The 12,557-nt window shown below is 38.5% G+C and overlaps 2 protein-coding genes across 8 annotated transcripts; one reads left to right on the plus strand and one right to left on the minus strand.

Annotated features, from left to right (window-relative positions):
* Nucleotides 1–496: 496 nt before the first annotated feature.
* Nucleotides 497–7,749, minus strand: LOC124412328 (transcription factor SPT20 homolog). 7 transcript variants are annotated; one of them, XM_046892106.1, is made up of 21 exons: nucleotides 7,486–7,748; nucleotides 6,345–6,455; nucleotides 5,927–6,121; nucleotides 5,696–5,814; nucleotides 5,332–5,581; nucleotides 4,980–5,192; nucleotides 4,709–4,887; nucleotides 4,402–4,611; nucleotides 4,107–4,266; nucleotides 3,897–3,968; nucleotides 3,494–3,820; nucleotides 3,181–3,340; nucleotides 2,835–3,040; nucleotides 2,584–2,737; nucleotides 2,311–2,504; nucleotides 2,002–2,139; nucleotides 1,821–1,917; nucleotides 1,670–1,746; nucleotides 1,384–1,567; nucleotides 1,054–1,217; nucleotides 497–985 (listed from the first exon to the last, which is right to left on the minus strand). In XM_046892106.1, the coding sequence occupies exons 2-21, from the start codon at nucleotides 6,390–6,392 to the stop codon at nucleotides 833–835; spliced, it is 3,300 nt and encodes a 1,099-aa protein (XP_046748062.1). In that variant the 5' UTR covers nucleotides 6,393–6,455; nucleotides 7,486–7,748; the 3' UTR covers nucleotides 497–832. The 7 variants fall into 7 exon arrangements, with proteins under 7 accessions (XP_046748062.1, XP_046748060.1, XP_046748061.1 ...); XM_046892104.1 differs by having other exon boundaries at nucleotides 5,332–5,584; XM_046892105.1 differs by having other exon boundaries at nucleotides 5,332–5,584; nucleotides 7,712–7,737.
* Nucleotides 7,750–8,051: 302 nt separating this feature from the next.
* LOC124412330 (sterol regulatory element-binding protein 1) lies at nucleotides 8,052–12,543 on the plus strand. The gene is made up of 8 exons (XM_046892111.1): nucleotides 8,052–8,297; nucleotides 8,586–9,116; nucleotides 9,212–9,443; nucleotides 9,661–10,055; nucleotides 10,113–11,045; nucleotides 11,227–11,540; nucleotides 11,807–11,962; nucleotides 12,046–12,543. The coding sequence occupies exons 1-8, from the start codon at nucleotides 8,192–8,194 to the stop codon at nucleotides 12,397–12,399; spliced, it is 3,021 nt and encodes a 1,006-aa protein (XP_046748067.1). The 5' UTR covers nucleotides 8,052–8,191; the 3' UTR covers nucleotides 12,400–12,543.
* Nucleotides 12,544–12,557: the final 14 nt, after the last annotated feature.

Consider the following 12,557-nt stretch of genomic DNA (forward strand, 5'->3'; position numbering starts at 1 on the left):
TCATTGCAGATTGTTCAGGTACATTATACATACATAATAGGATCTTTGAAAAAACTCCGAAGTTGTAAATTTCCCTTTTGGAAAACTCGATCAAAGGAACTACTTGCAGAAAAAATTCAGATTGTTTCATACAATAAAATTTCTACCCATCTTATAACGATAGAGTTGAATATCCAATGACAAGTTGAATTTTTAACCTTTTCACATTTGTGCACTCTCTTCTAGGGGACAAAAAAACCTGAGCATTCTTCCACGACACAGCATATGAACGTGAGAATTTTCAAAATGAAATAATCGCAACTTGTTGGAAACTAAAATCAATTCTAGTTAAGAAATTAGCAGGATGAAGAACATCAATAAAAATGGAATATTTATTACGATTTTTTTTTCTTTTTTTTTTTATATATATAAAACAAATCATATATCATATGTATATGTAATATGTACAATAATTGAAGCCCTCTTCCCCAGCCCCGATCCGTTATCGAATAATTTTGCAAGCTTGTTTCATTTCGGTGTAGGTGCGCTATTGTACATGCACGTGATATTCAATATTTTCACCATTTTTCTCACGGCTGCTTAATTGTTTTTATAAATAAATTATGTATTTCAGGGCAATACATTGAAAAAGAATCTATTATTTACACGAAAATCAATGAGTAAACAGTACCCAATATGATGGTATATTGCTTGAACGGCGTGTAAATTTCATTTTTTACTTACGTAAAATATATTCTATAATATGTATAATAATGTACTTGACAATGTCATTCGCAAAGAGGCTTTTATTATTTTTATTCAAAGTGACTTATTTTAAGGTATTTGAACGTATTCAGAGAGAGTCTTCCCCGGGAGTAGATTTGTTTCGCTGTTGCAGTTGCGTCCTATTTGGCGAGTTTCCAGCTACTACAACTGCCTTATGTTGAGCAGCTAAACATTGTTGTAATTGCTGCAGCTGCACCGGCTTCACGAGGGTCCTCTGAAGCTGTGAATTATAAGTATTATTGAAGATGTTATTGAATGTATAACAACACACATACATATACAGTATACCTGTTGCTGCGATAAGCCTGTAACGCCAAGGCTCTGAGGCTGTAGGGTAGTGGATCCTGTAGACGGTCGCGTGTGCAAAGACTTCGTAAGCAATGTTTGCTTATTTGCAGATACTACTCGAGCGGAAGATGGGGCTTGAGTCGCCATCAGCACTGGTTTGCTACCTGAAATGCACAATTATTTCATCACATTCGGCCGTTTTCAAATAGAACTGCCTATTATCAACGTAAAACCGACATATTTGTCCAACAGTATATTCCTTCATTCTTTAAAATGTTTCTTCAAATATCTTCAGCTTCATGACTGTAGAAAAAAAGAAATATGTCTTACCTCCAATTGGAGTTAACACCTGTTTATTACCAGATAAAATCAGATGATTTGCTGGTACAGGTTTTGCAACAGTTACTAACTGGCTCGGCATAACAGTTGGTTTAGTTTGGTTTGGCTGCACGTGACGGGCGATTTGATTAAGCCGCTGCCTCTGAGATCCAACAAGTTGTATAGCCGGTCCGCCCTTTGTCGGAAAAATGGTGATTAGATGGATATAGAAAAGAAAGTCACTATGTGCATTTCAAAAAATAATATTGTATATCATGCAACATTATTATTACAATACCTGTGAAAGAGTAACTGAATTAGTACTATGCATGTTTTGTTGTGATAAGCCTTTTACTCCTGATGGTATGATTTGAGCTGAAATGAAATAGACCGTGTTTGAAGTTCTAAATAATGAGATCATCTCTGGATTTAAATCCTAAATTTCTTACCAATTGGTAATGACAAATGAGTATTGGCAGGGTTAGCAATTACTACTGTCGGAGTACTCGCAGATACTGTAGTAGTTACAACAGTTGCAGATACCATCTAAAACGAAAGTTATACATTAGAAAAAGTAAGGGAAATAATCTGGCAGACTGCGAATGTATTATTGTCATTGTATTAACTCACACTGGAAACAGTCGTGCACGTATTGGTACCAGATGATATTGGAAGAGATACGATTACTCCACTCGGGGTAACTGATCCTGTAGCTGCCGAAACATTGAGTGACATCGTTATTGGTTGAGATAAACCAGGAAAAGAGACCTGTCGACAGAAAAGAAAATTAAATTCGAATGTTTATGTTGTTTTTTTACCTAAAAGACTTTCTAGCTCAACTTCTAGCTAACACAAAAACTTTGACCAGATTTTACAATGAGTTTTTGTCTTAAAACGAAACTAGAGCTAGAAACTAGAAACTTAGTAGAGCTATTTTACCTGAACATTTTGTAGACCGTTTATTGAATTGGGCAGACTAGTGAGATTGACTCCCTGTAAATTCACATTCGTTGCCGGCGGACTAGTCATAGGGCTAGATGGTTGGCTACTTTGACTCGAGGAGGCTGTTAGCCTCTCCAGTAAAGAGGAAGTTGTATTAATTCCAGGAATTGGGTTGTCAGCTGAAGGTGTACCTTTTACCGATCAGAAAAAAGAAAAATTATTCACACTAATCAATTCACTGTTTATATGTATTAATTGTTTAAATCTTACCAGCAAGCAAAGCGGACAATCCCGGCATTGAAAGCCCGAGCGTGGAAGCAGGGTCTTGTACCCTAGCCAATCGCACAGCCTGTTTTCCTGCTAGCTGCCCCGTTAAAGCAGGGGCAAAACTTACCCTCACCTGGAATGTAACAGGTTTTGCTATCTAGTAATTTAATAGAGATGATTATTGCTCAATATTAATACTATATGGTCAGTGATAAGATGATCAATAACGATTTATGTTAAACAAAAACAATTACCTGGCCTGTAGTATTGGGAACAGTGATCACATTGCCATGGCTGATCACCCTAGGCGGTATAGTAGTATTTAACGAGATCCTTCGAGGTTGAGTCTTCTGCTGAGTTAAATTGGCTGGACTGCTATTCAGTAAGCTAAGAATAGCAGTGTTATTCGATTTTGTACTAGCCTGCGCGCTATTGCTCATGGCTGCAGCAGCTGCGTTAGCTGTTAAGGATTGGAAAAAGTTTTGGAGATCGTCAAGCAGCCCATTATGTGAAATTTATCAGTCACGAAAGTGGTGGTCAAATTTGAAAACTCAATACGCCGTTACATGTGCACAAGTAAAATGTTAAAGTCAAACAAACCTGCAGCTTGCTGCTGAAATTGTTGAGCTGAATTCATGAGAGAAGTAACAAGAGCACTTATTGCAGGGTTCGTAGAGTGCTTTTTGAAAGATGTCTCTCCTTGACTTTGACTCGAAGTCTCCCTAATATTACTTTGGGTGCCAGCTTGCAATTGGGCTTGCTAGAATCAAAGATGAAAAATTATAAACTACTAATTTGAAAAGATTTTAACATCATCGTCTCATTTTATGGCATGTTGCCTTATGGATTTCTTGGTAATTGATTAAAACTGCACATTTTTCATACGCTTTACAGGTGTCTTTGAAATTCGTACCAGAACAGGAACATTTGTAGCCGATATATTGTTTACACAAGGAGCAGCCTTTTGCTGAAATACTAAGATTCCTGAACCGTTACAGGAATTAACGTCGGCTCCCGGCATCGGTGAAGCATCTACTTGAACAGTAGCTGTATTGTGTGGCAGGCCATTACTCATTGCTGGAATTGAATTAGATGTTGTTGCATCTGCCGTAGATGAAACAGCCGATAGATCCAAGCTTGTCAAATTAGCTTGACAAGAGCTCGTCGCATCTGTTGCAGTTTTCATAGAAGCTACTTGGCTTGTTAACGTATTCAATTGTCCTTGAGCTCTTGTAAGGATCTATGAAATATAAAGAAGATTGCGCTTAAACATTTTCTAAGCTACAATGAAGTAAACAAAGTAGATTGCTACAAACCTGCTGTGCGACATGCTGAGATTGAGCTTGTTGCAGTTGTTGGGCTACAATCTGAGCCGCTTGTGCTTGTGCCTATAGATAAAAAATCAAATCACTGGATTTATTTTGGCTTCTTGAATAATGAAAATCTGATGATCAATTAATATACTTAAATAAAAATAACTAATACCGAATATAATTTAACTGATACTGAAATTGATCCAAAGTTACCTGTTGATGCGCACGCTGCATTCCAGGGGTACAGGTAACACGAGGGGCTTGCCCTGGCACAACATGCTTTATTCGCACATTTTTCCTACCTTCTTCTGTAAATATTTCCGTAAATTGCTGTATGTAATGATTCGCCTGCGCTCTAGTACCAAGACTAAACCTGTTTGAAAGATTTTCTTATTTAAAATCTCTGTGTAAATATTGATTTTGTAAACATTGATTTCTATGCAGAAAACAACATTACACTTTTCTTCAATTTTTTATATTATTTCAGAAGCTTCTATTTGACACATACCGACAAGCCGATCCATTTTTTTCTCCTTCTCGATGATCTCGATCTACATAAAGCTCCCCAAGGTATTCCGAATTCGAAGGTCTTTGTAGAATCGAGAGCTTTATATGATATATTCGACCTTGGCCCCTTTCAGTCTCTAATATATATTCTTCTATAAGTTGTGGTAGACAGTCTCGTGTTTCCCGTGGTCGCTCGTACGCCTTTGCATACCTGATAGATGATGAAAATGCAAAAATCCATCAGTATATTGATTATACATTAACTTTAACCTACTCCATAAGATTTAATCAATAAGAAGTATAAATACCTTAGAACATCAATTGGTGTGCTCGGTGGAAGAAGTGGAGGATTAACAAGAGAGGGCGGTGGGCAGGCAGTGGTTGTTGGTAACCCCCTTTTTGTACGTAACTTCTGCATCAAGTCTTGTATTGTCAAACCCTCAGGCTGTGCAAGCTGTTCTAATTTTCTCTTTCGATTTACTGTGACCTGTAAAACGCATTCGTTGATTTACGATGAACTTGTGCCGTCTGTCCCATTGGACAAATCACTCGTAACGTACATTGATGAATCATCAATACCTGAGAAAACTTTTTAGCTTGCCGCATTAGCTGATGATCTGTAATTAGAGCTTTCGACTGACGTATCCGAGTAGATGCCAAACTAGGAGCTGGACTAGGATCGAGACAAAGCGGTCCCTGTGTTGCAGCCACCAAATGTGACTCCAAGACCAGTCGTTCTTCATGGCTCCAATCTCCATCGCTTGTTAATGTCGAGACATCCGAGAGTACACTCTAATGATTATCATTTGTTGTTAAAAACTTGCCAAAATTTATGTATTGGCAGTAAACGTATTTACGAAATGGCATAAATGGGTTTCGAGATTACAATATCTAGTTTTAAATTTAGCGGCTACGTTTTGAAAGTATTTACTTGTGTTGTAGGCTTGAGCAGAACATGATGTACTTCAGGCTTGGCGTGAGGAAAGGCTTTACGGTAATCTCGTACTTCGGCAATAATACATCCATCGTAAAATAAATGCGAATGACTTCCTTCCAATTGTTCAGCTAGGATTGCAGGTAATTGTCCATTGTCTATTGAGGATAATAATTCCCCTTGCTCGTACCCCATTAGCTGAGTCTCGGTTAATAATGTGTTTTTCTCGTATGTGTGTCCTGTTTCACTGCTGGTACAAACGAACAGAAGTAAAGAAAAATTACTTTGACAATTCATCTTTTAGATGCCATCTCTTTGGGGAAGCTGGGTGACAACATTGGAAGATTTGTATCGACATTACCTGTTTCTTATCCCTAATGAGTATCCTTTATTGCCAGCATAGAGATTTACAATTAACGTGTGGAGGCCTTCTCTCTGCACTAATCGACCCAGAAGGTCGCACTCATTTTCGAGATTGTTCTGTTCAAAAGTTTGCAAGTCAATTAGAGAAATGTTTATTGAATGTACAAGTTTGTACATTCATTTCAATATGGAGTGTCAGTTGTCACAATGTGGAGTTGACAATACATACCAGAACAGAGTCAGGTGTTGCATGTGGAACTTTTGACAACTCCTCAAAATATAGTCTTGTCAATTTTGACTGAATGCTACGCTTAGAGTGATTTTGTTCTTTTTTATTTCCACATTGAATTGGATTTGAGGGTGAATTTAGACAATTCTGAGTCTGAAACTCTTTCCAGCACCCAGGCACTTGATCGATCATATCCTGTTGAAAATATAAGATAAGTATGGCTAAATCTATCCAAATTTGATAACATTTCATATTAGTTGATCAACTGTCGACTTAAAAATATGTTACAGCTTTAGCTGAAGGATATTTTCTTTCCCTTCACTTAACTGCTACGATATGTAGGTACATAGATGTAGAGAGAACTTGTGAAAAATAACAATGCGTGTTCTTTGTATAATATTGTATCAAGATTGCTTACCTGAGCTTGACGACAAGCATCTTCCAAACTGGACACTGTGCCAATCATTTTGGCTTTATATTTTCATCAGCATTGAGTGTCATAGTTCAAGTACTGCTGATCCGCTACATTCTGCAAAATGCATAAATATGAGTTAAATAAAGGATTTGATGAGTTTAAAATTGTCCCCGTTTTTGTGTTATTATTCGAAATGGGACCACGTCGTTATTCCTTCAAAGCCGAACTAACTTCTGATCTTCATGAAATTAAATTTCAAAAATATGTGGAGTAAGAAGTATGCTATTTGTGAAAATATGTTGATTATAGAAAAACTGGCCACAACAAGTTGACATTGATATTAAACATAAATTTTAAATGCAATTTAGGTTGAGGAAAATCTAAAATTGACCATAATAATAGTATTAATAATAATGGTACGATGTCACTGTTCAATTGAATAATTCAATTCTGTGATTTATAGTGTTGAGCATATATTTGTTATGTAACAGGAAGAATAAATGTAATATACCGGTCTTGTCGGTGATACTTTCATGTTCATAATGAAATATTTTTATCCAGATTTGTAGTTGTAAATCAAAAATATAGTGCTGTGATGAAAAATTCGACACGATTATCACTAGCTTTCAATTAAAAATTGAGGAAAATACTAACAGACTGGGTTATTTACACTTTTCAATGTTATGCTATAAGGAACGGATCAATTTATTATGATACGAGACCCAAATACTTCTGAGACTCTCATTACCCCTAGTTCAGAGAATATGCGAATGTAGGTGAAGAAGTAACATGTAAAATTGCCAGATCTTCGAGGCCAATGTTTGTGCTGTCTCGCTTGTGACAATTGTGAATGAAATGAAAATTGAAAAAAAAAATGGAGTAATCTTTTGGGTGACCTTTAGTAGACAGGATAATAATATACATGGGAGAAAGCGTGAGAATTAACGAGAGTTCCAACAAATTCGCGGTATAATGTTTGAACATTATTACGGACATTAATGTATGTATGGTATTGCATCAAATGCGAAATGTCAAAACAAGAAAACACATTGAAACGAGGTTATGTCAAATGTGTGAAAAAATGAAATGGTAAGTGACATAAATTGTCGAATACAAGCTGATGTTTTGATAATGAACTATTTACCTTCATAATAGATATAAAAAAGAGATCTAATAGTAAACATTGGACACAGAATGAAAGCCAGGTGAACTCGCCTATCATAACCTCATACCGATCAATAAATAATGCACAACTTTACGAGGCAGTATCAGCGGATTCATTAACAAGCAGAACTATCTAAGCGAGATTATTTCATTTAAAATAAATAATAACTACAAACTACAAATGTCATTCTAGAGCATAGTGTAACCTATTATACAAACACCACACAGGCACAGACTGGGATATAAAGCATATTACTGTAGACTGTGTAACTTTTCGCCGTTAACTATTTTCAATACCGCACTAGCGACTCGACGATCCAATTTTGTGGCACGTCAAAAGTCCCGGAATGCCAACCGGTCAAGAAGACATCTACTAGTAACAGGTCCTTATCGGCCCTCTTTGCCATCCACTAGCTCCTATCCTCTTTCGCTGAACCTTAGCGCTGAACGCATGTCGGCTTGTTTCAGATGTCTTTGCCAACCGTGAGTGACGTAAAATCATCCGATCCTTGAAGCCTTGCTGATTGGTTGAGCCGCAGGTCGGACCATCATTTGTGATTTTTGGTCACACCGTTTGACAGACGCGTGCACGGTGCAATTGTGAATCGTGTTGACTGAAAAGACTCCAGAGTAATGTGATAAAATACTGTTACATTAATTCTGAAATAAATATATAATATACAACAATGGCTGACCCTACGGTAAATTGGGCCAACATACCGCAGGAAAATGAATTCCCAAACTTTCCTGCCAATGACAGCTTCAATTTAAATGAAATGACTGGCTTCGATGGTATGGCTTGAGACTTTTCCTAATACGAAACAATTCGTTTGAATGACTATGAAGTTAACTTGTACAATATCACACCTATTTAGTCCATTCTAATATTAATACCGTTTGCCTTCTCATTGGCAACTGTATTTAGCCGCAACTTTGGCATCTATTTAAGCGCTAATTACGCATTAGTAACGCTTGCCTATATTTTGCGTCATTGTAAACAATCGCATTTCGGCAAGTCAAGCTATGCAACTAATATATATCTGTAACAAATCAGTGATCCGATCGATACATCAATTGCAGAATTACTGACAAACTGCGAGAGCGAGTTATTGAAAAATGAAAATCTCTTCAGTGATGAGACCCTATTGTCTCAATTGGAAGAACCGATACCGATGGACGACGATACCTTAGACTTCCTCGGCGTCAACAATCGCAGGGATTTCAAAGATGTACCCATACTCGAGGCCAGCAATGCTAAGAAAGATGTCACTCTGACTCTACCATCTTCGACTCCTGCTCAGCAATCAACCCCCTGTGTACCTGATTCAATTCAAGTGCAAACAAGAGCGCAAAGAATATCTGTTCCTCAGACTCCTACGGTGTTTAGCTCTCAGTACACCCTTCCTCAGAATATGAACTTTAACGTTCAATCCCCAGTTGTGACCTTAGCCCCTGTTACCACCCAGCAAAGGCAACTCCTATTTCCTGCTAAACTGATCAAGTCCGAGTCTCTTGTCTACTCCACAGGGTCCCAGGCAACTACTTCAACATCTGTACCACATCAGATTCATACACTGGTCAACACGGCAAATGGGACTGTGCTTGCTACAGGTGATTACATGTGATAAAATTTTAATCCACGATATGTTTCGAGATACAAGTTGTTTTGATTTATTTTCTCAACTTGTTTATTTTTTTCTCAATAGGTATTCCAGTCGTCTTGGATACCGAGAAGGTACAAATTAACAGAATTAATTCTGGATCACATGTCGGAGTACCTAGAGTCAGAGAGGTGAAGCGAAGTGCTCACAATGCGATTGAACGGCGCTACAGGACTTCTATCAATGATAAAATCATAGAGCTGAAAAACATCATTGTTGGGGTAGAAGCAAAGCTTAACAAATCGGCAATTTTACGGAAAACGATTGATTACATCAGGTGAGCTTTGTTTTCTGGAGTAGCACAAAACATATTGTAACGTCAAAAAATTTTAATCATCTTTCAGAGGAAAACTTGCATTCCAAATTTGATAGAAAGTTTCTCAAACCAGAGAAAAAATTTTTATTCATATCTTAATTTTCTTATTGTTGATGAAAAATGTGTATTCTAGTCAAGCTGATTTCTAAAAACTCAAAATTCATAAGATTATCTCCAGGTTCCTTCAAAACACCAATGCCAAATTGAAAGCTGAGAACATGGCGTTGAAAATGGCTGAACAAAGGCAAAATCTGCGCAATATTTTAGCCTGTGGAGAACTTACACCTCCACGCTCTGACAGCAGCGAGCCGTCTCTGTCCCCTGCTCCAGCATCCCCATCCCCACCATCACCATCTTCTTTGAAGGACGATACAGAGTCTCTACATAGTTTACATCATTCAATAGTGCCACAGACCAAAGGAATGAGGGATCACACCCGTCTCACTCTGTGCGCTTTCTTATTTGTTGTGTTAGCTTTCAATCCACTCGGTCTTGTTATGAATAACATGCGAAGATTGAACCTTGATTATACCGAGGCACGAATAGATGGGAGAACAATACTTCAATATCAAGGTAAGGATCTTGAGTCCAAAAGGTTGAAAGTGTATTCAATTCTCACATTTGTTACAGATCCATCAGATTTGGATACAGGGGTATGGACGAATATATTCTTGTGGTTGACGAACGTAATTCTTTTGATTTGTGGTCTGAGTCGGCTTCTTCTTTGTGGTGACCCGATGCTGCCTTTTGATAATAAAACGTCATTAGAATTAGGTAGATGGAAGCGCCAGGCAGAGTTCAATATATCTAATCAAAATTATGATCAAGCTTATCGAGACCTATGCCAATGTTTGAGATGTTTCGGACGTTCGCTACCATCTAACCGTATGGAGACATTCTTCGCTACAGCCTGGCAAATCGTACGACAAGTTTTGCATAAATTGTGGCTCGGTCGATGGGTGGCTCAAGTTGCAAAGTGGTTTCATGACAAATCAGAAAGGCAGCAAGCACAAATATCTTCTCTAGAGTTAGCAATTGTCTACCAGCACATGCTCTGTCTTAGACTTTCTCAAGGAACGACCGAAGCCACTCTATTCCTCGCACTTTCGGCAGTCAACTATGGCGAAGCTGCTGAAGATGCGGTTCCAAAATCTTTGATGGCCGAATTTTATGTAAATGCAGCACTGTGCTTGAAGCAAGCACTCTTTCCTTTCATCCGTAAATATTATCTCGGCAAGGCGCGAATGTTATTGAATACATGCACTGTACCAGCAAGGTTGAAATGGATTATGAGTGTAGAGGGAGCCCGTTTTCTCGCATCACAGAAATGGCAGTACGATGAACAATTTGTCTGCGACTTTACTTCCCAGCGTAGCAAAGCTGACCCCTTGTCCTTCGCGGCTCGGGCTTACCGGGAACACTTGATCAATCAAAGCCTCCGCCTTCTGACTGGCACTGCCGAGGACAGTCATGCATCAACAGTCCTTGAACTTGCTCGAAGTATAATGGCTTCTGCCGAAGTTGAGCCTTACTTTGTTGGTGATGACAAGCTGACCATAAAGAGTGAGTTCAAAGTTTTGTGCACAAAGTTTTTTTATTGCTCTAGTAAAGATTATTGGTTCCACTTTGCACTTTCAAGATTATCATTATCATGTGTTTTCTAGTGTTGCATGCTACAACACTGTTTACAACATCAATATATGTTAAAACTGGAATAACCCGTTCTGTTGAAAATACATTGCAGAATGTGAAGATGAAGTGGGGCTGTGGTGGGGTGCAGTGATCTATGTTGCTGCCAGTTGGAGATTGGGTGAAGATGACCAAATAGCGTGGAGTATTTTAAAGAGCCGATTTCCTTTCGACAAGAATCGTCAGCAACCAAATGCAAGCTCTCCGAGCAACAGTACCAATCCACTGCCCCGTGCTGTTCTCTTTACACTTCAGGCACGTCGGTCAACTAGAAGAACGGCAATGAGACTGGTAGATCAGGCGGGGGTTCTGCTTGAGCATTCAATGGCCTACTATCACTGCAAACAGCAGTCGTCACAAAATACTCTGGTTAGTTTCTTAACTATTTTCATATTTCGATAAACTTGAAATGCAAAACTGACAGCCTGTACATTTATCTTTCAAGCACCTGTGTGTTACAAGGGTGCATTGTAGTTGCATTGCACGAAATATAACTGTGCAATACTTCTGCAGTGCAACCTCTGTGGCAGATTATGCCAGCATCAGTTTTAGTAGATGTGTTCTTATAAAAATTAAAGCGACGAAAACATTTATTCGTTCCCGTTTATATTATAACTTGAGGGACAATATTTCAGCTTACGCAACTATTGGTATGCGACGGGCTCTTAGAGGTGCGCACTAGTTTATGGCAAGAAATGGAAGGTGAATTAAGCAAACCGGTATCAGGTCAAGCTCTTGCAGGCTTTCAACGAGATCTGGCCTGCCTGCGTCAACTTTGTCAGCACATACCGGTGACTATTGCCATCTTTAGTAAAAGTGGTTTTAATTCAGTTTCATAACGAGATAAAAATTGTCTTATGTTTATCTGTTACAGTCTGTCTTAACGAGGGTATTCTTATACGAAGCAACAGCTCGGCTTATGGCAGGTGCTGCACCTGTCCGAACTCAAATTTTGTTGGATCGCAGCTTACGGCATCGGAATATGCGTCCGTCTGTAATATGCGGCAAAGATCGTTCCCAGGAACAGGGAAGCGGTGAAAGAGAACACGCCGCTGCTTTGTACCTCGCTTGCCGTCATTTGCCCACCTTGTTATTAGCTTCACCTGGTGAACGCGCTGGAATGCTTGCAGAAGCGGCTAAAACCCTGGAAAGAATCGGGGACCAGAAACGTCTTCAAGAATGCTATGAACTTATGCGACAGATGGGACCAGCGATCTCTGCAAATTGAATAGCTGAGAATAATCCTTTTCATTCTCGACATCATTATTTTCCTCTTTTGCAATAGCAATTTACTTCATTTTTCATATTCATGCCCTGAGCCCCTTATCATATGTATTATGTATTGTATGTATACGTATTTATATACGTATGGCTGTATATATTTTG

Source organism: Diprion similis, chromosome 11, assembly GCF_021155765.1.
Source record: "Diprion similis isolate iyDipSimi1 chromosome 11, iyDipSimi1.1, whole genome shotgun sequence".
Taxonomy (NCBI): Eukaryota; Metazoa; Arthropoda; class Insecta; order Hymenoptera; family Diprionidae; genus Diprion; species Diprion similis.